Here is a 21,497-nt window from a genome sequence, read left to right as displayed (position 1 = left end):
CGTCTGCCCATTTCCCAGCTGGGGCTTTGCTTCACCTGCCCTGAGCGAACCCTCCCAGCAGCCCTGGTGCTCAGGTCTGGCCCCCCCATGCCCTCAGCCTAGGTTCCCCAAGAGCACACCAGGGAGCTCCGGGTCTCCAGGTCTCCCGGGTCTCCGGGTCTCTCTGCACCCCTCCAGACACCCCACCTCCCCAGGGAGGCCGTCCCACTGAGGGCCACCAGGCAAGGGGTAGGACCTCCTGGGAAGCCCTCCCCATGCAGGCCTACCATCCACCTGCAGGGAGCCCGGATGCAGAGCCTGGGAAAACAGCTGTCTGTGAGCAACCCCCTCCCCCTTCCTTCATCGCCCTGCTGCTCCGAGTTCCGAGTTCCGTCCATGCTGTCACCGTCCATGCTGTCACCGCCTCCTGGCGCTTCCGGCTCAGGCCCCGCAGAGAGGCAGGAGTCAGGCAGGATTCCCTCCCACGGCACTGGGGACCGACAGAGACCCAGAAAATCTCAGACAGGGAGACCCCACCCTGGACGTCACCCTGGATGTCGGGCAGCACACACCATACCGCAGCCAGCCGGGCCCGGCACGCCTGGCAGGGCCACCCCCTCCTCCGCCGTGCGCACCATGGGGAGAGTGGTCTGTGGTCAGCTAGGTGGCCCCAGAGAAAGAACGTGTCTTTCTGATTTTCACTCCTGGTAAATGGTCGGACTGGAACTGTCCACCCCACTGTCCTGGAGGCCTGCACCCGTAGCTCAGGTACAGGACCAGGGCCCGCATCCCTCTGCTGAACGCCAGACTGCCTCGCCCCGCCCAGCCCGGTCCAGTCCTTCCTGACAGTGTCACCACCCACTAACCACCTAACTCTGCTCCCCTCCCCACCCTCAGACCCTGCTCAGGCCTGCCCCCCTGGGAGCTGTCCTTTGTACCTGCCAGGACCCAGGTGTTGAAGATTCAAACTCCAGTACCCTAGAGTACTCTGGTGTGTTTGCTGAGATTCGTTTATAATCTCTTACTTAGGGCTCCTGATGGCCTTCCTGTGGGACTGTCACTTTCTCCCCCGGTAGGTAAGAGAGTAAGAGAAAGCAGAAGAAGAAAGAGGAAGAAGTGTGGGAGGTGCTCTAGGCCCACCTGGCAACGGGTGCTTCACCCTGGCCTTCTGATGGGCCACCTTGACTGTCTTGCCTATTGTGGTCCCATTGGCTCACTCCTGGCTGTGATCCTGGGTCCCAGCCACCAGAGAACAGGAAGGGTTGAATGTCCTTAGGGAACCAAAGGAATTGGATCTGTCCCTTGGTTCCTCCCCAGAGGAACTGGGCAGAGAGAAAGGGGTTCCTGGGGTTCCTCTGTTCCCTGGCAGCCTTGGGAAACCAAGGACTTTGTTGGTGTGGAGGTCATTCAGTGAATCCAGGTGACTCAAGGATGCCTCATCATCTTGGCTTCTTTCAGTGAGATGTAGGGCATCTCCTTGCCCATACAGTTCCTTTGTAAGAGATAGAGGACACCCTCTGGTCGACAGAGCCAGAGTCAGATCTTGGTGAGTTCAGTTCCACACGGACACCTTTGTGCAGTGCACGCCCTGCACAGCTGTACTTGGCAGCCTTGGCAAAAGGGCACAAAATTTCAGTCTTTATCAGCTGAGGCCCATCAGGATCCTCATCCCTTGCCCACTCATCTCCTCAAAACAGCCTTCCCAAATCACCTAAGGCAAGGAGTGGTAATGTGTCAGCCACCACGTGATTTCTGACTCTGAGCCAGATGCTTGGTCTCTTCTTCCTAAATTGGAGAGTTAGAGCAGTTGGGCATCTTCTGTAAGGTTCTGGCTCAGCACTCCTGCCTCTCAAACGGGGTCAGACAGAATCAAAAGCATCCTGAGCGGGTCTGGAGCCAGATCCAGTCAGGAGCACCAATGGAGAAGCAGGAGAACCGTGGTGTCCTTCCTGGCTGGGCTCCCATGGGCTGCGGCCCCTCCTGTGTCCCCGGAATCCAGGAATTCCCCTCCAGTTTCCCAGACTGTTTCCATTCCCGCCTCCACTAGTTCTAGGGGAAATAAGGTCTGGATGCTTCCCATCCCCTGTAAATACCCTCCACATCTCCCCATGAAATAATTCCATCCGATGTAGTTTTCCTAGGATGTGCCAGTGTTTGGAACTTTTTATTATTCTCAGCTGCAGACTTGTATTTTCCACTTCCTTCTGGAGTTGTGGAGTTTTGTGGTGGAAACACTTTGAGGCAAGATCCTTGCCTTGGGGTTTTCCAGACTGCTGGTGGCCCAGAGACCCTCAGGAGTGTGGAGGGCTGCGGTTCTGGGATATAGAAACTGGACACAAAAGAGGTTATGGGACACCTGAGTGGCTCCGTCGGTTAAGCGTCCGCCTTGGGCTAGGTCACTGTCCTGGGGTCCTGAGATCCTGGGATCACCTGCATCAGGGTCCCTGCTTCCCTCTGCCCTTCCCCCTGCTCATGCTCTCTCTGACAAATAAATAAATAAAATCTTTAAAAAAAAAAAAATGGTTCCAAGGTCCCTATTCCAAGAATTCCCATGTCTCCAGAATTCACCTGCTGGTAGAGAATTCATCACGCTGAGCGAGAAGAACAGACATGTTTTTGGTATATGACGCATCTCAAAGAGAGGCTGGTGCCTGAGCAGGGACCCAGAAGCAGGCACTCTGAAGGGGAGGAGGAGGAGAGGGCCATGCCCAAAAAGGGGAGGGGTCTTGGGATGGAAATGAGAAACTGTTCCAGAAACTAGCAAGGACTGGCGGCGGTTGCCTGGGTGGCTCAGTCAGTTAAGCATCTGCCTTCTGCTCGGTTCGTGATCCCAGGGTCCTGGGATTGATTCCGCATGAGCTCCCTGCTCATGTGGGGAGTCTGCTTCTCCCTCTCCTGCCTGCTCATGCTCTTTGTCTCTCTCTCAAATAAATAAAATCTTTTACAAAGTGAAATAAAATAAAAAACAAGAGGCTGGCTAGGATGCCCCGAGGAGCAAGGGTGGTGGGTTGGGCACAGTGCTCCCAGGAGTCCTGCATGGGCCACGCTCTGGAGGGAGGAGGGCCACCAAGGGAAATCCTGTGGGCCGAATGCAGGGATGCCGGGATGGAAAGAGAGGCCCGGTCCCTCCTTGCTGGAGAGCTCCAAGCCTTTGCTGGGCCTGCGGCTCTGGCCCTCCCACCCCTACCTCCACCCCTCCCTCTCACGGTCCCAGGAAGCTGTGGACAGACTCAGTGACCTCCCAGAAACCAGGCCAAGGCCCCCCCTTCCTTTGCAGCCTCTGAGTCCCTCAGATTCCTTCTTGCTGCTGCTGGTTGTGGCCCTGTTCCTTGCATCCACGGGGAGAACGAGGCCTTGAGGAGCAGGGCCTGAGAATGGGGAAGATTCTAGCAGGCTGGGGTCCCTCCTGGGGGGCCCTTATAGAGCACAGCTGTGACTCCCTTCCCAGGTCAGCATCTGCCCTCCCCTCTGCCGGGAGAATGACATGAGGCTCCCTAGTGACAGGTCATCGAAGTCACTGATTCTGCATGGAAGGTTCTCGGGGGAACTGGCTGATCGTGGAGGTGCAGACCAGGCCTCACACTGGGCCCTGGGCCCTGGGGGATCTCCTCCTCCTCCTCTCTCTACACCACTTCCTGCTCAGAGTTGAGAATGAGCTGGATTCAGGCTGGATCCCTTCTCCAGTGTGACTCATCTCTGCTCACCCGGATTCTTGGAGGCTTTGCCTGGGCCTTGGCTCTGACCTAGAGATTTAAAGTGGTAAAGACCGTCAGTTGGTTGTGATGGTTGCTTTTCTGTCAGCGTGGCTGGGCCATGGTACCCAGTATTAGTCAAACACCAGTCTGGATGTCACTGCTAACGGATTTTTAGATGAGATTAACATTGAAATCAGTAGACTTTGAGTAAGGCAGGTGGCCCTCCGCAATGTGGGTGGGCCTTGTCCAATCAGTTGAAGACCTTGAAAGACAAGGCGGGAAGGAATTCTGCCTCCAGATTGCCTTCAGACTCAAGACAGCCGACACCAGCTGTTTTCTGGGTCCTCAGTGGGCCAGCCTACCCTACAGACTTCAGATTTGCCAGAACCCACAATCACCTGAAGCAATTCCTTATCTCTCTTTCCTTATCTCTCTCTCACATACGTACACACACACCCCCTACAGGTTCTGTTTCTCTGGAAAATCCTGACTAATACCCTTGTCCTCTACGGGTTGGTGGCTAAAGAGAAGGTGTTAGAAGGGGACTCTAGGGCCCTCCCGTCCCTGCTACTCGCTCACTATGAGACAACTGTCCAGTCCTCAACTTCTCAGTCCGAGAAATGGGCTGTTTCTGTGAGGTATGTCCTACTTGGAAAGCAGGATGGTAGGAGCCAGAAGGAGGGTCTGAGTCATTCCTCCATCCACCTCTTTGTCATTACCTACAGTTCCTTTGACAGTGGACCAGAACCTTCATCTAAAACAGACGAAATTTACCACAGAGAGGGACAAACGCATTCACCAGAGAGCATAAACAACTCATACAGACTGTTTCCCAAGCAGAGAGATCAGGAGGCCGCTGGGACTGATGAGAAAGTGCTGAGAATTCTGGAATGTAGAAAAGACAGGGGCCCTCGGGGACCCTCTGGCCCCAGGCTTCCTGCAGAATCCCAGCCCCACAAGATGTGGGGAAGTGGGGAGGGGCTCGGAAACTAAGTTTGGGAATTAGTGCAAATACAGCCGCCCCCCTTTCAGAGAGTCATAAAGCACAGTAGCACACGCGTCCTAGGACAGGAGAAAGGAAATGGTTATTTGTTGAATTCCTGGTGTTCCAAACCTCTGGGGGCCAAGGCCCCCTTCCACTCTCTCCTATTTTCTGCTCACTCTTCAGAAAGAATGAGCTGGTGAGATCCTCATTTGCAGGTGAACTTGCTACCTGGGGGGAGGGGATGAGTTGCCTGGAACCACAGTGACTTAGGGTCTAACCCAGGACAGGGATCTGGGGTGTCTCCTTTCCCACCCTGAGAAGAATCTAGATGGCGATGTGACCAATGTGACCGACGTGACCAAACCCTCCTCAGGCCTGCTACACCTCCCAGCTGACTATATTTTTCTAAAGAAAAATTATCTTTTTTGGGGGGGAGATCATATTTATTTAGAGAGAGTATGTGAGCTGGGGGACAGACAGAGGGACAGAGAGAGAGGGTAGCCGACTCCCCGCTGAGCACTGAGTTTGATCTCACGACCCCAAGATCATGACCTGAGCTGAAACCAAGAGTCAGATGCTTGACCCACGGACCCCCCCCCAGGAGCCCCCAGAAAAAGTATCCTTTTGGTATTTATGTGTTGCTACTGCTGTTTCTTGGATTTTAATTAAATTACACTTGGCCACAGCCGGGCATCTGTTTCCAGGGCCCTGTTTCATGCAAAGAGTGTCATTCTGAAAGACTTCGAAGTTCAAATACAAACAACACACAACCGCGAAGCCCCTCGCCAGGCGAAGGGACCGCCCAGCCCGTGCACCCTAGTGGAGGTGCCGGTCAAGGTTGAGGAGGGCCAGCTGGTCAGGATGCGGGACTGCAAAACCCTGCAGGGGCCAAGTGGCCTGCCCAGGAGGAATAGGAAAGTCACCAGCCACCCCTGGAGAGACCAGAGAACCCCACTCCTGGGTTCTGTGCCCCTTGCCCCTCAGCTAGGCAGGCACATTGGGCAAGGAGGGTGCATGCTGACACACACACACACACCACGTACACACCACATATACACACATGTATGCACACACAGACACACATACATCTATAAACGTATACACACATTCTACATGCATGTACATCTACACATATACGCATATATACAAACACACACGGACTACTTGTGGGTGCTTGGATTTCTCGATTACTACCACATATATATATATATATATATATATATATATATGATTTTATTTATTTATTTGACAGAGATCACAAGTAGCAGAGAGTCAGGCAGAGGGGTGGGGGGAAGCAGCCTCCCCGCTGAGCAGAGAGCCTGATGTGGGGCTCAATCCCAGGACTCTGGGATCATGACCAGGGCCGAAGGCAGAGGCTTTAACCCACTGAGCCACCCAGGCGCCCCTATTACTTAATATGTTGAAGTGGTAATCTTAAAGCCTACCGTTTCACTACAATTTTATGTTTAACTTACAAATACCATTATTCTGGGGCACCTGGGTGGCTCAGTTGGTTAAGCGGCTGCCTTTGGCTCAGGTCATGATCCCAGGGTCCTGGGATCGAGCCCCACATTGGGTTCTCTGCTCAGCAGGGAGCCTGCTTCCCTCTCTCTCTCTCTGCCTGACTCTCTGCCTACTTGTGATCTCTGTCAAATAAATAAAATCTTTTTAAAAATAAAAAACAAACAAACACCATTATTCTGCTGATAAATCTAGCAGATTTAAACCATTGCATTTAAGGGTGGGGGGCTTAGAACTTTAGTAACTAAATCTATGTAGATATATCTTAGTGATGTTACTGATTTAACACATCCAGCTTTCTTAAGTTTATGAACAGGCTTCCTAAAAAGCAGGACTTTCCCCAAGTTCCTAAACAGTTCTTAAAATTTAACAGATTAGGGGTGCCTGGGTGGCTCAGTGGGTTAAAGCCTCTGCCTTCGGCTCAGGTTATGATCTCAGGGTCCTGGGATCGAGCCCTGCATCGGGCTCTCTGCTCAGCAGGGAGCCTGCTTCCTCCTCTCTCTCTGCCTCCTCTCTCTCTGCCTGCCTCTCGGCCTACTTGTGATCTCTGTCAAATAAATAAATAAAATCTTTAAAAAAAAATTTAACAGATTAAGCCTATGAAGAGGGTGAATATTAAATTCTCTTGAACATTCTGTTTTAAGTAGGCTTCTCACCCAACGTGGGGCTGGAACTCACAATCCTGAGATCAAGACTCACACATTCCACCGACTGAGCATCCAGGTGCCCCACAGGTGGAGTTTCTGTGTTTGGGTTGTTTTTGTTTTTTGAGTAGGCTGTGGACCCAAAGTGGGGCTTGAACTCGGTACTCTTGGAACCCTGAGATCAAGAGTCACATGCTCTCCTGACTGAGCCAGCGAGGCGCCCATCAACGTTTCGAAACTGTCCCAAACTCCTTTAGGTCCTCTCCGAAATCGTAAGCCTAGAGTCCATTACTCAGTAACCCATCCTAAATGGGAATTGCCAGGCTCATCTGTTAGGGACTGTAATGTGTCTAAGCCTCCTGAACATTACAAATGTTCCAGATGTGTACCAGATGTGTACGTCCCTGAGTTTATCTGCACTTGACTTGCTTCCCTATCCCCCGGATTAATCCAGCCCTTCCGGGGTTAAGTACGCTTTGTTGCTGCAGAACCGTTTTCCTCTTGGGAGCCCAGGAGCCCAGGGTCTGCTTGCTGGGGCTGAGACACCTCAAGTGCCTCAAGTGCCACTTGCAGGGGGTGGTCTGACCCTCCCCCCCACACACCTTTCCCTCTCTCTCCAGCGTCCTAGCACTGCCCAGCCCCAAACCCCGCCTTCTCCTCTCTCTTGGATTCTACCTGTTGTTTCACACATTCTGTCTTTGTAGATCCTATCTGTTGCTTCGGATTCCGAGTTTTTCCCCCATTCTTCCTGTCCTCGGAGCCCTACCTCTTGCAGCTCTTCTGGGCATCTTCTGGAATGGGACACACTGTCACACCCTGGGCTCCGTGACTCCTGGATCTCACGCCCAGGGCGGGTCACGCTAATGATGAGAATCACAAGGAGCCAGAGGGAAGATTCCTTAGCGGCTACCTTCCCTACTAGCATGGAAATCCTGCTACAGCAGCGCTGAGTGATGATCTCTCTGCTGCTTACATACCTCCAGTGACTGTGAGCTCACCACCTGTGTTTTAAAAAAATTATTGTGGTAAAGTATACATAACGTAAAATTCACCATTTTCAGGGTGCCTGGCTCGCTCAGTCGGTGGAACATACAACTCTTGACCTTGGGGTGGTGGGTTTGAGCCCCATGTTGGATGTAGAGATGACTTAGAAATAAAGTCTTTTAAAAAACCACTATTTGGGGGCGCCTGGGTGGCTCAGTGGGTTAAAGCCTCTGCTTTTGGCTCGATTCCCAGGTCCTGGGATCGAGCCCCACATCGGGCGTTCTGCTCGACGGGGAGCCTGCTTTCTCCTCTCTCCCTGCCTGCTTGTGATCTCTGTCTGTCAAATAAATAAATAAAATCCTTTTTAAAAAATTAAAAAATCACTATTTTTAAAAGTTCTTTCTCACATGGAGCAGGGAATCATCCCACTCTAGGTGGTCCTACAGGGAGCATCTCTGACCAGCCAGTCCCACCTTGGGGAGCAGATGGCGAAGGAGAGTGTGTCGGGGATACACGCACCCAGAGAGGACCCAGGCCTGGTAGAAACAGGAAGTAGATTTCTGAGGACAGTGGTCCTGGGTTGCGCACAGCTGCAGGGCTGGATGAGGGGAGGGGTCTCAGCTCACTTGCCCTCCTTGGTGCATCTACTGGGGAAAAAATGCCTCCTCTGTTTTGATTGGGTGTGTATTAGTTTCCCGGGGCTGCCGTAACAAAGGATCACCGACTTGGTGGCTTAGAACAACAGAGATTGATTCTCTCATAGTTCTGAAGGGCAGACAGAAGTCCAACGTTGGTCAAGGCGTTGGCAGGGCCGGGCTCCCCCCAGAGGCTGTAGACGTGATTTCATGGTTTGCCTCTTCGAACCCCGAGCGGTTAGGAATGCTTCGCTCCGTCTCTGCCTCTGCCTTCCTGTCACCTTCTTCTCTGTGACTCTTAGAAGGACACCTGTCGTTGGATTTGGGGCCACCCTGGATAACCCAGGCTGATCTCATCTTGAGACCCGTGACTTTAACCTCGTCGGCAAAGGCCCTTTTTCCAACCGAGCGAGCATCCACGGGCAGCAGGGACCAGGAATGTGAATGTGTCTTCAGGGACCCACCGCTGGTCCATCCTCCATCTCTTTCTCACACTCGGTGTGGACACCCACCCCAGGGGCCCCCTCCACCCCCTGGGGGTGCTTTTAAGACCCCTTCCTGCTTCCTCGTTGACTCTTGTCTTCCCTGAGCCAGCAGGTGCCTGGAGTCTGCACCAGGCCCCCATCCCTCGCTCCAGCTCTGGCTGGGGGAGACGTTCTGGCTCCTTTTCCTGGAGACTTCCTGGGGCTGCTTTTCCCGGAGGGCACCTGATAGTTCCCTTCCCTCCCCTGGGAATCCCCTGGAAGGCCAGCCAGAATGTCATGGGGGCGGGGACACAAGTTTGGTTCAGCCCAGGAGGCCAGTATTCCCATGACCGTGCCCATCCCCTCCCTCAGGAGAACCCGCCTCTGATGTTCTAGGGAGCCCAGGTGGGAGGTGGGGAGAAGAGGAGCCGGTTCTGCTTCCTGCTTGCCCTCTGGACTCTTATTAATCTCCTTCTGGTGGACTGTGTTTGATTACAACCTCATTAAGCAGCTTTGCACATGCAGGCTCTGGTGGTTTCCATATTGAAGCTGTCTACCTTGGCTGGTTAATATTCAGCGCTTGCAACCTTCCTGCTTGCCGGCTCTGTTGCTGCAGACGCTGTGGAATCATGCCTGGAGGGGAGAGACCGAGGCGAGCTAATTTCCCGTGGGGCCTTCCTTCTGGGAATGGGTTTAGAACCTCAATTTAAAAGGGAAGGGGGTGGCCGTGGTTTAAAATAGCGAGCGCCTGGCAGCCTCCTCTGTGGCTTCCCCCAGCCTTCCCCTAAAATACCTAAGAAGACCTGCCAAAAAAAAAAAAAAGATGAAAAATGCTGAAAACAGAGACAGGTGGACAGTCTGGGAGGAACCTCCTTTCCGTGTCAGACAGACAGAGCTGGCCCCCGGCTTCCTGTGATGGATCTGAGGCCTCCCGAAGGAAGGAGGGAAACCTCTTTCTTCCTCCGTCTGAAGACTTCATTAATCAGGAAGTCAGGCAAATGTTCCTTTCCCGCTCAAGTGGTGATTTGGGGGTAGAAAGAGTGGGGCTTACAGCCTTCCCTTGGCTCGGCCCTCCCCTGCGTCCAGGAGCCATCAGGGAGCAGGGAGGAGGCGGGGGAGGGGAGGTGGAGGTGGGGGTGGGGAGATATCCCTTCCCAAGGTCAGAGTCATGTTGGCTCAGTGTCCAAGGCTGGGCTCTGAGCTGGCTTTCTCAGCAAGCCAGAGCCTGAAGAGGTGGAGTGGACTCTTACCCAGGAAGCAGCCCTGGGACAAGGTCAAGAGTCCGGTTACCGACTCCAGTGCACGGGTGTGCGGTTTTCCACCAACAGGCACCACCACCCGGCACGAGCCGGGTGCCGTGTAACTCAGCCCCATTCTGACACTGTCCGCCTGGAGAGAGAATCCCCAGATCCCACAAGGTGAGGGCTCGGGTCCTACAAGACAGCCCCCGCCACCCCCACTTCAGATGCCAACTGAAAGTCCAGATTGTCGCCTTTGCTTCTGACCCACAGGCTGTAGGTTGGAGGTTCCCCCGATCCTCTCCTGGGGTTCGATTAACTTGCTAGCGCCGCTCATAGAACTCGGGGAGACAGTTTCCTTACTAGATGACCATGTATTACAGAGGATGTAACTCAGGAACGGCTACGTGGAAGGGACTCATAGGGCAGGGGATGGTTGGGGGGGCACTGACATTTCCAGCCCTCTAATGGCAGCAACCAGCCCCCTTCACTAGGTGATCCAGGGGGTTTCCAAAAGCCACCTCATTAACATGACAAGACACTTCTGTCACTTTCATCACTTATGAAATTTCAGGGGTTTTAAAGAGCTCTCTGTGCCAGAAATGGGGACAAAGGACAAATATGTATTTCTTATTATAAATCACAGTGTCTCCCACGAGGCAGATGATAGACGTGGATCTTGCTAGACTGAGCCTCCTTCAAGGGTGAGCAAGTGAGGGGGACGGGAACCCTGGGTGTAGGGTAAATGGATTCTATGGACGCTGAACCCTGACCTCTGCCAATGATCTATAGCAGGATCCGGAAGAAGTGAACTTGGTGAGAAAAGAACAAAATGCCACCAGGAGGGGCCAAGCTGAGATGGGAAAAAACAAGAGGGTGAAATGGAAAGCGAGATTAATGAGAAAAATACGCATTGCAGGGGAGTGAAATGCTGGTCCACTTGTGGTCCTTACTGGAGGCAGTGGGAGCCGAGCCTCGTGCTGCGGAACAGGGACAAGGAAGGAGAACGTGCGACTCTCGATCTCAGGGTTGTGGGTTCAAGCCCCACGCTGGGTGTGGAGATTACTTAGAAACAGAATCCTTAAAACAAATAAATAAACGGGGGCACCTGGGTGGCTCAGTTGGTTGAACAGCTGCTTTCGGCAGGGTCCTGGGTTCGAGGCCCGCATCAGGCTCCCTGTTCAGCAGAGAGCCTGCTTCTCCCTCTCCCTCTGCCTGCCGCTCTGACTACTTGTGCTCTCTCTCTCTATCTCTCTGTCAAATAAATAAATAAAATCTTTTTAAAAATAAAATAAAAGAATAGGGACGCCTGGGTGGCTCAGTGGGTTTAAGCCTCTGACCTCGGCTCAGGTCATGATCCCAGGGTCCTGGGATCGAGCCCCGCATCGGGCTCTCTGCCAGCGAGGAGCCTGCTATCCCTTCCTCTCTCTCTGCCTGCCTCTCTGTCTACTTGTGATCTCTGTCAAATAAATAAATAAAATCTAAAATAAATAAATAAAATAAAAGAATAAATGATAAAATCAGAAGACTCCGGGAGCCAATGTTGGTTTTCCTGATGAAAAGACAGGCTGTGAAAAAGTTTTGCGTTTGGAGATGGGAAGACGGGCAAACAGCGGCAAAAACTTTTAATAACCGAGTGTGATAGAAAAAAAAAATTGGCCAGGTGCGCATGCCCCCCTCTCCAGATGCTGCCTCTTACTTCCAGAAGGTGTCTAGGTTTGCCTTCCTGGGTCTCTTCTTAAATTGTTACAAAATACGCAAAACTGTACCATCTTAACCATTTTTACAGGTCAATGTTGGGTGTGTTCACATTGTTCTACAATCCACCTCCAGAACTTTTGTCATGTTGCGAAGCTGAAACTCCGTACCCGGTCAACACAAACTCCCCATTCCCTATCCCCCGAGCCCCTGGGAGCCACCGTCCTACTTTCTGCCTCTGTGAATTTGGTGGCTCTTGGAACCTCATAAAAGTCCCACTTATTGCGAGGGACTTATTTTACTTAGCATGATGTCTCAAGGTTCATCCAGGGTGTGGCTTCTGTGGGATTTCAATTCCCTTTTGTGACCGATTAAGATTCCATTGTATGTGTCAACCACAATTCATTTCTCCATTCCTCTGCGGCTGGGTTCTTTCCACCTTTCAACTGCTGTGAATAGTGCTGCGATGAACACAGGTGTGCAGATACTGGCTGGAGTCCCTGCTCTCGGTTCTTTGGGGGAGTGTATGGTAATTCTGTTTTTAATTTTTTGAGGAAGTGCCAGACTGTTTTGCGCAGTGACTGCATCCTTTTACATTCTCATCAGCAAGCGGGAGCGGTCCAATTTCCTCCCGTCTTTACTAACACTTGGTATTTTCCAGGTGGGGAGGGGGTTGATCTAAGATCCGGATCAGCCAGAGATGTTAAGTTGGTTTGTATCCGGAAGGGAAAGGCTGGGTGCTGAGAGGGTTGGCAGCATGGAGAGGTGACGCTGAAGGGCATTTGGGGGTCAGGGGAGAGATTCTGGGCAGGGATTTTTGGAGTTTTGAGGGTTATCCTGTAGGGATGCCCCTTTGGTGACTTTGAGAGATTGCTATAAAGACAGAAATGGGTTTTTAGGTCCCCCTATTTGCTGAACTGGTGTTTCCAGGAACGGGACAGTGTGCTGGGGCTATCCAGGAGAGGCAGCTAGAGGTTGGTGGCAAAACCATCCTGTGGACCTGGGGCAGAAAAAAGCAGCTAAAGACAAGCCTCAGCTGGCCTCAGAGTCATCTGGGGCGGCCATGCCAAGGGCAGCCAAGTGATGAGTAGCGACTGGGGCATTATCTAGCCAGATCATCTGCAGGTGTGATTTCATTCCAAAATAGTTTTGGGGACACCTGGGTGGCTCAGTTGGTTAAGCGTCTGCCTTCAGCTCAGGTCATGATCCCAGGGTCCTGGGATGGAGCCCCCCATCAGGCTTCTTGCTCAGTGGGGCGTCTCCTTCTCCCTCTCCCCCTACCCCCTGCTTGCACTCTCTCTCTCTGATAAATAAGCAAAATATTTTTTAAAATTTTTTTGGATAGGGTAGAGCTCAGAAAGCAAACCCCCCTATGCATTCCTTCAGAGAGGAAAACTCCTCCAGCCATGTGAGAACGCAAAGGACAGGTATGCGTCCAGTCGTGGGAAAGTACTGAGGACAGGTAGCAAATACGCCAGCTCAATCCCCAAATCCGTGTCCAAACCTGAATGCAGAATGCTAAATCGTATTGTCAACAGAGTAGTTTTAACATTAAAAAAAAAAAAAAAAAAAAGTAAGAGCAGAAATTGGATCTCCAGTGGTAGCCCCAAAGACCAACCAGGGGATAGAGCTGGTGGGCTGATAAGCATGGAAATTCCCAGTGACCCTCCCTCCCAGCCCCTGTCCAGGTCCTATGGACTTGGTCCCCAGGGTGCCAGTTCTCCAGAGCCATTCGTCACTAAGTTGAAAGTCTGGAGTCAGTCTCTTGGACTGATGTCGCTCCTTCTCCCAGACACCATCCATGCGTGTGTGGGGAACTTCCCTCTCCCGGACCCCTCAGATCAGCACTCAAGGGGTCAGGGTAACTCGAGAAAGAAGGAAAGCTTGCTACGTATAGAGTAGGAGTTTTCCCTGGGACCCAAAGGGAAGGCTTGGAGCAGATAAACCCTTCTCAGAGGCTTCCAGCTCCTAACCCAGCTCCCCAACCCTCAGGTTAGCCCCTTTCTCCCAGAGCACCCCATTATTGTAACCCTGAAGTTCTCAAATTTCTTTTGGTATCAGGATTTCTTCATACTCTGTTTAATCTCTTTTTAAAACTGAGGGGTGCCTGGTTGGCTCAGTCAGAAAAGCAAGCGACTCATGATCTCTAGGTCATGAGTTTGAGCCCCATGTTGGGTGTGGAGATTAAATAAACCTTAAAAAAAAAAAGGAGATATAATTGATATTGTATTATTTAATATATAATTACTGTGTTTATCATTGAAATACAATATATGAAATTGAGATGTCATTTCAATAATATTATATAATAATTGTATGTTTCAGGTGTACAGCTTTGCTTTGATACACCGATGTTGCCATATGCCATTGGGTTAGCAAACACGTCTGGGCATCACATAGTTGTCATTTCTTTTAGTGGTGGGAACAGTTAAGATCTAGTCTCTTTGGAGGGCGCCTGGGTGGCTCAATGGGTTAAGCCTCTGCATTCAGTTCAGGTCATGATCTCAGGGTCCTGGGATCCAGCCCCTTGTGAGGTTCCCCGCTCCACGAGGAGTCTGCTTCTCCTTCTCCGTCTGCCCCCTCCTGTTTGTGTTCTCGCTTGTTCTCTAGCTCTCAAAATAAGTAAATAAAATCTTTTTCAAAAAAGTAAGTGAGGGGCGCCTGGGTGGCTCAGTGGGTTAAAGCCTCTGCCTTCGGCTCAGGTCATGATCTCAGGGTCCTGGGATCGAGCCCCGCATCGGGCTCTCTGCTCAGCGGGGAGCCTGCTTCCTCCTCTCTCTCTGCCTGCCTCTCTGCCTACTTGTGATCTCTCTCTGTCAAATAAATATATAAATAAAATCTTTAAAAAAAAAAAAAGTAAGTGAGATCATCTAGTATTTGTCTTTCTCTGTCTGACTGATCTCACTTAGCATCTTGCTGTCAAGGTCCATCCATGTTGTTGCAAATGACAGGACTTCCTTTTTTCTCACAGCGGAATAGTATTCTGTCGTCTGTATATATTTATATACCACAGCTTCCTTGTCCCTTCCGCCATGGATAGACACTTAGGTTGCTTCCGTCTCTTGGATATTAGGAATAATGCTGTGGTGAACATGGCCGTGCATGTAGCTCTCCAGTGGCCTCTTTCCATTTCCTTTAGATATATATCCAGAAGTGGGATTGCTGGATTGCATGGTAGTTCTATTTTTAGTGTTTTTATTTTATTTATTTATTTGATTTTTAGTGTTTTGAGGAAACTTTGTGCCCTTGAAAATCACGGAGGACCTCAAAAAGAGATTTTCTTTATGTGGGTTAAATCTAGTGGATGGATGCCAGGCACTAGATTAGAAATTGAAACAAAGGTATTTTACAGGTGTCTGTATTCATTTTGGGGGTGCCTGTCTGGCTCAGTCGGTAGAGCATGCGAGTCTTGATCTCGGGGTCATGAGTTCAAGCCCCACATTGGGCATGGAGCTTACTTTAAAAAAAAAAAAAGATTTATTTATTCATTCTTTTAAAATTAATAATCTTGCATGTGAAATGAACTTTTACAAAAATAACTATATTTTCCAAAAGAAAAACTTTTTTCCCCGTAAGAAAAGCCTTTTACTGAGGAGTGTGACACTGTTTCACACTTTTGTGGATCTCTTTAATGTGTGGCTTTAAAGAAGACAGCTGGACACTCACACCTGCCGCTTCTGCACTGGGTCTCTGGCGGTGGGTTGTTTTGGCTGAAGTCTGCAAAGAAAATCTAGGTCGTGCTGATAGGTCATCGGAGAAGAGGACATCACAGGGCCCCCTGAAAGGGACTAGAGACCACACTTTGAGAAATGCTGCTCTAATGGTGATCTATGTGGGTCTCTGCTCGCTTTGTAGAAGGCCAGTACCCCAACCTCAGGCCCATCATCTCTCTTCCCACTGGAACAAGTCCTTAAACCTGATTCTTCTCACTCAAGTGACATGGGGACCCCACTTAGGCGAGGTGGCATGGGCTGGCCATTGGCCCCCTTGGTCCCCTGCAGGTGACACTCTCCAAGCAAAGTCTGCCTCCTGCAGAGACCCAGACACTCCTCCCCACCCCCCTCCTGCCTGCTCCCCACCTACCCCCACCCCCCAAGCAACAGCTGAATGACCCCAACAACAGCAGCCCGGGGAGCTGGGACCATTGTCAGCGGGTCGGAAGCCCAGAGTGACCACAAGGGCATAAAGACACAGAATGGGGGCTCTGGGAAGAACATTCTGCCCAGACCTGCCTCAGCCTCCAGGGTTCACAAGGAGGCTTTTCTTGGTCCTCCCCAGATGGAAGGCCTTTACTGGCTTAGAGAGGAGGGGAAGGGGAAGACGGGGCAGGGCTGGTAGGAGGGCAAGAGTCCAAGCAGTCAGCCAGGCCAGGGTTTTCAAACTTCGCTTTGGCCACGGAACTACTCTGGGGGGTTGTTTTGTTTTGTTAGGTTTTTCTTTTGTTTTGTTTTTAACCAAAGGGAGGCCAGCAGAGCTGCTCTGTCGAGAAATGGGTCCCAAGCCTTGAGGACCCTTCTGGCCTCTCTCGTGTTTGCCATCAGTCAGCCCCAAGATCTTGAAAATACGGTTTGGTAACTACGAGTGTGGTTCATCAGCCCATTTCACAGATGGGCCAACAGAGCCCAAGAGGGAAGACGTCTCCGGCCCACCGACGGTCAGGACTGTCAGTGGGTCAGGACTGGGTAGACCTGGAATGTGGTGCTTTCTGCAGGGGCCCTCAGGGACAGGGAGCAGAGACCAGCATGAGACGGGGTGCACGCTGAGCAGAGGGGTACATGGGGGCAAGGTGGGGGAGGCAGAGGCTGTGTTCAGGCAACAACTCACAGAGGGGCAGCCCAGCCTGCAGGACAGGCAGGAAAGGAAAGGTAAATCTATCTTCTGTCCTCCTGTGACCACAAATCCAGCCTCTGACTGTGACAGTCACCACCCCTCTGTTTCCACCCATGGGTCCCTGCCCCAGGAAAGGGAAGCCTTGGCCCTATGACACAGGGGCCTTCCAAGACCCTAGAACAGAGGCCATTTGACGCCCCCCCCCCAAATTTCCTACATTCCCAGCCTCCTCCTGCCGCAGGGAGGGTGGGCTGCGCTTCTGCACATTCCTAAGAAGGAGTTTGTGTTCCGCGATCCCATGGATCCGGGCCCTGCTGACCATGAGGCCTAACTCCCAGGTTTTCTGGAGAGAGAGGTCGTGACTTCTGTCACTTTCTCAAGTGGGTCTGTGGTCCAAAAAGAGGTCACAAATCCCTGCGTGAGGAGAGGAGGGTTCTTGCAGAGGGGCGGGGGTGGAGGGAAGGATTGTGGGGTGGGGAGAGCTGTGTCGGTGATATTCTTCCCTGCTAGAGGCTTTACGTGCTACCTGGTTTTATTCCTTTCACTTACCTGTGACGGAGGTGGTCACTGGCTCCATTTTACAGATGAGGAAACTGAGACTCAGTGACGTGAGGTAGCTTGCTCAGGACACAGCCCTGGCCGAGGGATGGTACAAGACAGGGTAGGGACAGAGGCCTAGGATGGTGTTTTATTTAGTTCCATGAAGGCCTTCAGCTCTGGGACTGGGCAAAGCCTCCCTTTGCCAGCATCCGCACCAGCCCTCGAGCCCCGCATCTAGGTCCCCAGGAAATTATTTCGGCAGCCAGAGAACCTGACGGAGGGTTCCTAGCCTCCGAGAGTCAGTCCTGCTGAATGGAAGACAAGACCCTCAAGCCTGGCCCTTGGTGTCCATTCCTTTCTAACGAGGAGAAGGGAGCAAAGTGTCTCTTCCGTGGCAGGTAAGACCCAGCCAGAGGGCAGGTTCAGCAAGTTTCCCCAGCAGGGCGGAGGGCATGGTGCCCAGGCCCCTCCAGATGCCCCCGGCAAAGACCATTTCTTTCTTTGCCCTTAGAAATGTCAGTCACCAAACCTCAGGGCGGCATCTCTACCCTCCAGCCCACCTCCTGCCCAGCTCACTCCCGTGGAAGATAAGGCAGAGCAGTCCCCGGCTGAGGCGTAGGCCCACCCCCACCACTCCTGAAATTATTGTTTAAAAAATCTTTATAGGGGCACCTGCATCTGCCTTCGGCTCAGGTCGTGATCCCAGGCTCCCCGCTCAGCGAGGAGCCTGCTTCCCCCTCTCCCTCTGCCACTCGGTCGCCCCACTTGTGTTCTCTCTCTCTGTCAAATGAATAAAGTAAGTCTTAAAAATATAAAAATAAAATAAAAATAAAAGCATCTTTACTATATGTGATTTTTTCCCCTCTCTTTGTTATTGGGATATAACTGCGTTAGAGCATCGTGTAAGTTTAAGTTGCGCAGAATGATGGTTGACTTACATACGCTGAAACGATGGCCACAGTAAGTTAACATCCTCACCTCGTGTCATTTTGGGGAAGGGGGAGAAAAAACGTGTTTTTTCTTTCCAACGAGAACTTTTAGGATGTGTACGCTCTTCACATGTTTCAAATCTGCACTTCAGTGCTAACTAGAACCGTCATGTCGTTCATCCCATTCCTGAAACCCTGGGCCTTAGTTTCTCCATCTGTAAATTGGGAATCATGATGCCCAACCTGCTTGCCTTACTGGGATTTCTAAGAATCACATGGGGAAGGTGTTTGGAAAAGTTCAGGATCCCCACTGACATGACAGGGAGCAAATCCCTGCTGGGACTCACCCATCAGGTGACATTTCATGTCCCCAGGGTGCTGGATCCTGGCCACCCAGCCCAGGAGCCTTCCTCCTCCGGGCTGTGCTGGGGCAGCTCCATGAGTGGCTTGTGGGGGTGCCTAGGGGCCCAGAGGGTGAAGGCAGCACAAATGGGTCATCCTTGCTTTCCCTGCCCACCCTCAGTGGTCCCCTTAGTCCTCAGGGTGGGCTGTGGGCAGGAATGTCATCATTCCTGTCATGGCCTGGTCTGGGCAAGGCACCAAGCTGAGGACAGAAACCACAGTCCCACCTGACAACAACAGAAACCAGGGACAGGTGTTGAGAAAGTCACGGTGTTTACCCATGTCCTTTCATGCGTACAGGGCATAAAATTTATTCTAGCCCTCTATGGTAGAAAACCATGTTTCTCGGCTTCTCTAAAGCGATTAAGGCTCTTTCAACTTGACTGGTGGGGAATTCAAGCATTAGTCGTGTTTGGGGAGCCTGCTTTTTCCCTGTGGTGGGGCAAGAATCTTGGGGGGTCTTAGGCCAGAACATCTGGAGGAGGCTCCTGGGTCCTACTCCACACTGGTGACTGTTCTTGGCCAAGTTCGCGGGCTCCCGTGCTGGTGGGCAGGGGTGTCTCCAAGGGGCTCCCAGCTGGGGCTCTCAGAGTGTGGTGCCCCCCAAACCCTTGTCCCTCCTCAGGCTTGGAAAACCTCTGCCCCCAGCCCGCTCAGGGCCCCTTTCCCCCACGCTCCCTCTCCTCCCTCGTACTTTATATCCTTTCAAAAGGAGCCCTGATGGGGTTTCCTTCTGGGTCCCCGGCAGCTTTTCCTTGCAATCCCGCAATCCAGAAACTTGCCCTTCCCAACCCCAAGGCAAAGGAGAAGGAGTAGTAAAGATGACCACAGAAGCATGAAAAAAAAAAATCATTATCAGTAAATGGGACTCTATTACAGAGCAGGGGGATTTACAACACATGCCCTTTCCAAGATTTGCCCTATGTAGAAAAGCAGCCTCTCGTACCAGGGCCAGCCCACCTTTGGCTTCCTCCTGAGTTGGGCGGGCTGGGGGAGTGGTCTTCGTCCGAGGTTGGAGGGCTGGGGAGACTTGCGTGCATGGGGAAGAGCATCTCCAGATTTCCTGTCCCTCTGGGGGAGGTTCTAAGATGCTTCCTTGCAACTAGGAAAGCTTCTTGAAGGTTGGGGGCGGGGTCTCCTCCCTGGCCAGGGTGTGTGGTGGGGGGGTTGGGCGCTAAGCCACCTCCAGGGGGCTGTTCTGGGTGTGTTGGGTGGGACTCAAGGGTAAGACTGGGCCGCCCCTGACCTCTGGGCATCCTATCCTCTTGCAGGACCTGGGCATGGAGTCGACCTCTCTAGACGACGTTCTGTACCGCTACGCCAGCTTCAGGAACCTGGTGGACCCCATCACACACGACCTCATCATCAGCCTGGCCCGCTACATCCACTGCCCCAAGCCGGTAGGGCAGCCATGGTCTGAGCCGGCCACCTCTTGGGGGTGGGAGGCAGGTGCCTTTCTGGCCAGAGCAGATAAAGGTCCAGGGAGGGCTGGTCACTACTGCCCGGGGCCCAAGGAGAACAAGCCAGCGGGGCCTGGGGTGCCCACCCTGTCCAAAGGCCCAGCATCCACGAGCCCAGGTTTTGTTTGACGCCTGGGGGTATTAAATCCGGACTCATCGCCGACATTTAGAATTCAGACTATTTCACACATTCCTCCCTATTCAGCTGCCCTTGAATAATGGGACGCTCCAGCAGCAGGGGGCCCTCATTTTATGGGACTGGAGCTGAGTAGCCACCCCAGTGATGTGGGCAAGGACCGCCACGGACAGTTGTGTGCGTTGTATCTTGCACAAAGACAGGCACACGCCAAGGTGGCAGGAGGCAGTTCGGTTCCAGCCCTCTCTCTGCCACCAAGTCACAGGCACTGGCTCAAGCCTGCGTCCGTCTAGTGGTGGACCTCACCCTGTTTGCACAAAGGCGCCACGTAAATCTAGCAGTGACCCCGCTTGGTGCTTTCCAGGGCCTCAGTCCCCAGCACTCCCAATGGCCTTCCTCTCGGAGGCTGAATGTCATTTTACACACATCCCCCCACTTTGCTCATGCCCACGTCTGCCTGGCTTCCTGAGCTGGGAAGGGAGAGCTCCGAGGGCGGGTGATGCTTAGCCAACTTCCGGATGGGAGCGCCTGCCCCCTCCTCACAGGGTGCCGGGCCAGCTTACCCAGCATGACCCCGGCAGGGAAGGGGAGGGCCAGTGTGGGGGCAGCTCCACTCTGGAGCGCTGCTCTCCCATCCCTCATTTTCCAGCAGCTTCCAAAAGAAGGACTTCCTCTGTGACAGGGCCAGGAAGCCTAGAGCAGGACCCAGGAGTGCCTGAGGGTAGCTTTTGCTTCCAGAGTAGGACTGAGGAGAAGAGGGAGGGCGTGCTGGTCAAACCCACCCTCCCTTGGCCTGAGCGCAGACTTGAGCACGGGCAACATGGTTCTGGAGCTGGGCCTCCATCCAGACCTCTGTCTGCGGCCTTTTCTCTGGCTCCTGGGGCTGTCTGGGGCCAAGGTTCTGAGGTGAGGAGGGAGCTCTGAAGGGTGGGGGCAGGCGTTGGGGGAGGAGGGGTGTTGGTGCTGGTGGTGGGATGCAGCAGAAGGCAAGGATACGGGGCTCAAACAGGGGACGTAAGAAAAAGCGGATAAGGCGGGCTGGCAGGCTGGGAGCCTCGGGGCCTGGGGGAGAGGGGCTGGCACCTGGAGCCGCAGGGGAACCAGCTGGGCCTGGAATCACCTTCCCTTCTCATTCCCATTCTATCTGGCTCGGCCCTGAGAAGCTGCGAGCAGGGTCTGTCCGAGGCCTCGCAGGTGCCAGACCTCTCTGCCTTTTCTGGAACGTGAATTCAGATGCCCCCGGGTGACGGGGTGACATATCACAGGGCACTTGGAATAGCTCAATAGGAGGGATGTTATTTTTATGCCCGTTTTGGAGTTGAGGAAGACCAAAGTCTGCTACAGGGGATGTCGCAGG

The 21,497-nt window shown here is 52.6% G+C and overlaps 1 protein-coding gene across 2 annotated transcripts in view; it reads left to right on the top strand.

The window, feature by feature from the left end:
* Nucleotides 1-21,497, top strand: part of LRRC75A (leucine rich repeat containing 75A) — a gene marked incomplete at both ends in the record, with an annotated part of 43,112 nt that overhangs the window by 8,311 nt on the left and 13,304 nt on the right. For both annotated transcript variants that reach the window (XM_080826780.1, XM_080826781.1), the window contains one exon: nt 19,816-19,944. In XM_080826780.1, coding sequence (XP_080682906.1) covers nt 19,816-19,944 — 129 coding nt within the window. The remainder of the gene's footprint in view (nt 1-19,815; nt 19,945-21,497) is intronic.

This window comes from Martes martes (genome assembly GCF_963455335.1).
Source record: "Martes martes genome assembly, chromosome: 16".
NCBI classification, from domain to species: Eukaryota; Metazoa; Chordata; class Mammalia; order Carnivora; family Mustelidae; genus Martes; species Martes martes.
This window is presented reverse-complemented; position numbering and strand designations above follow the sequence as displayed.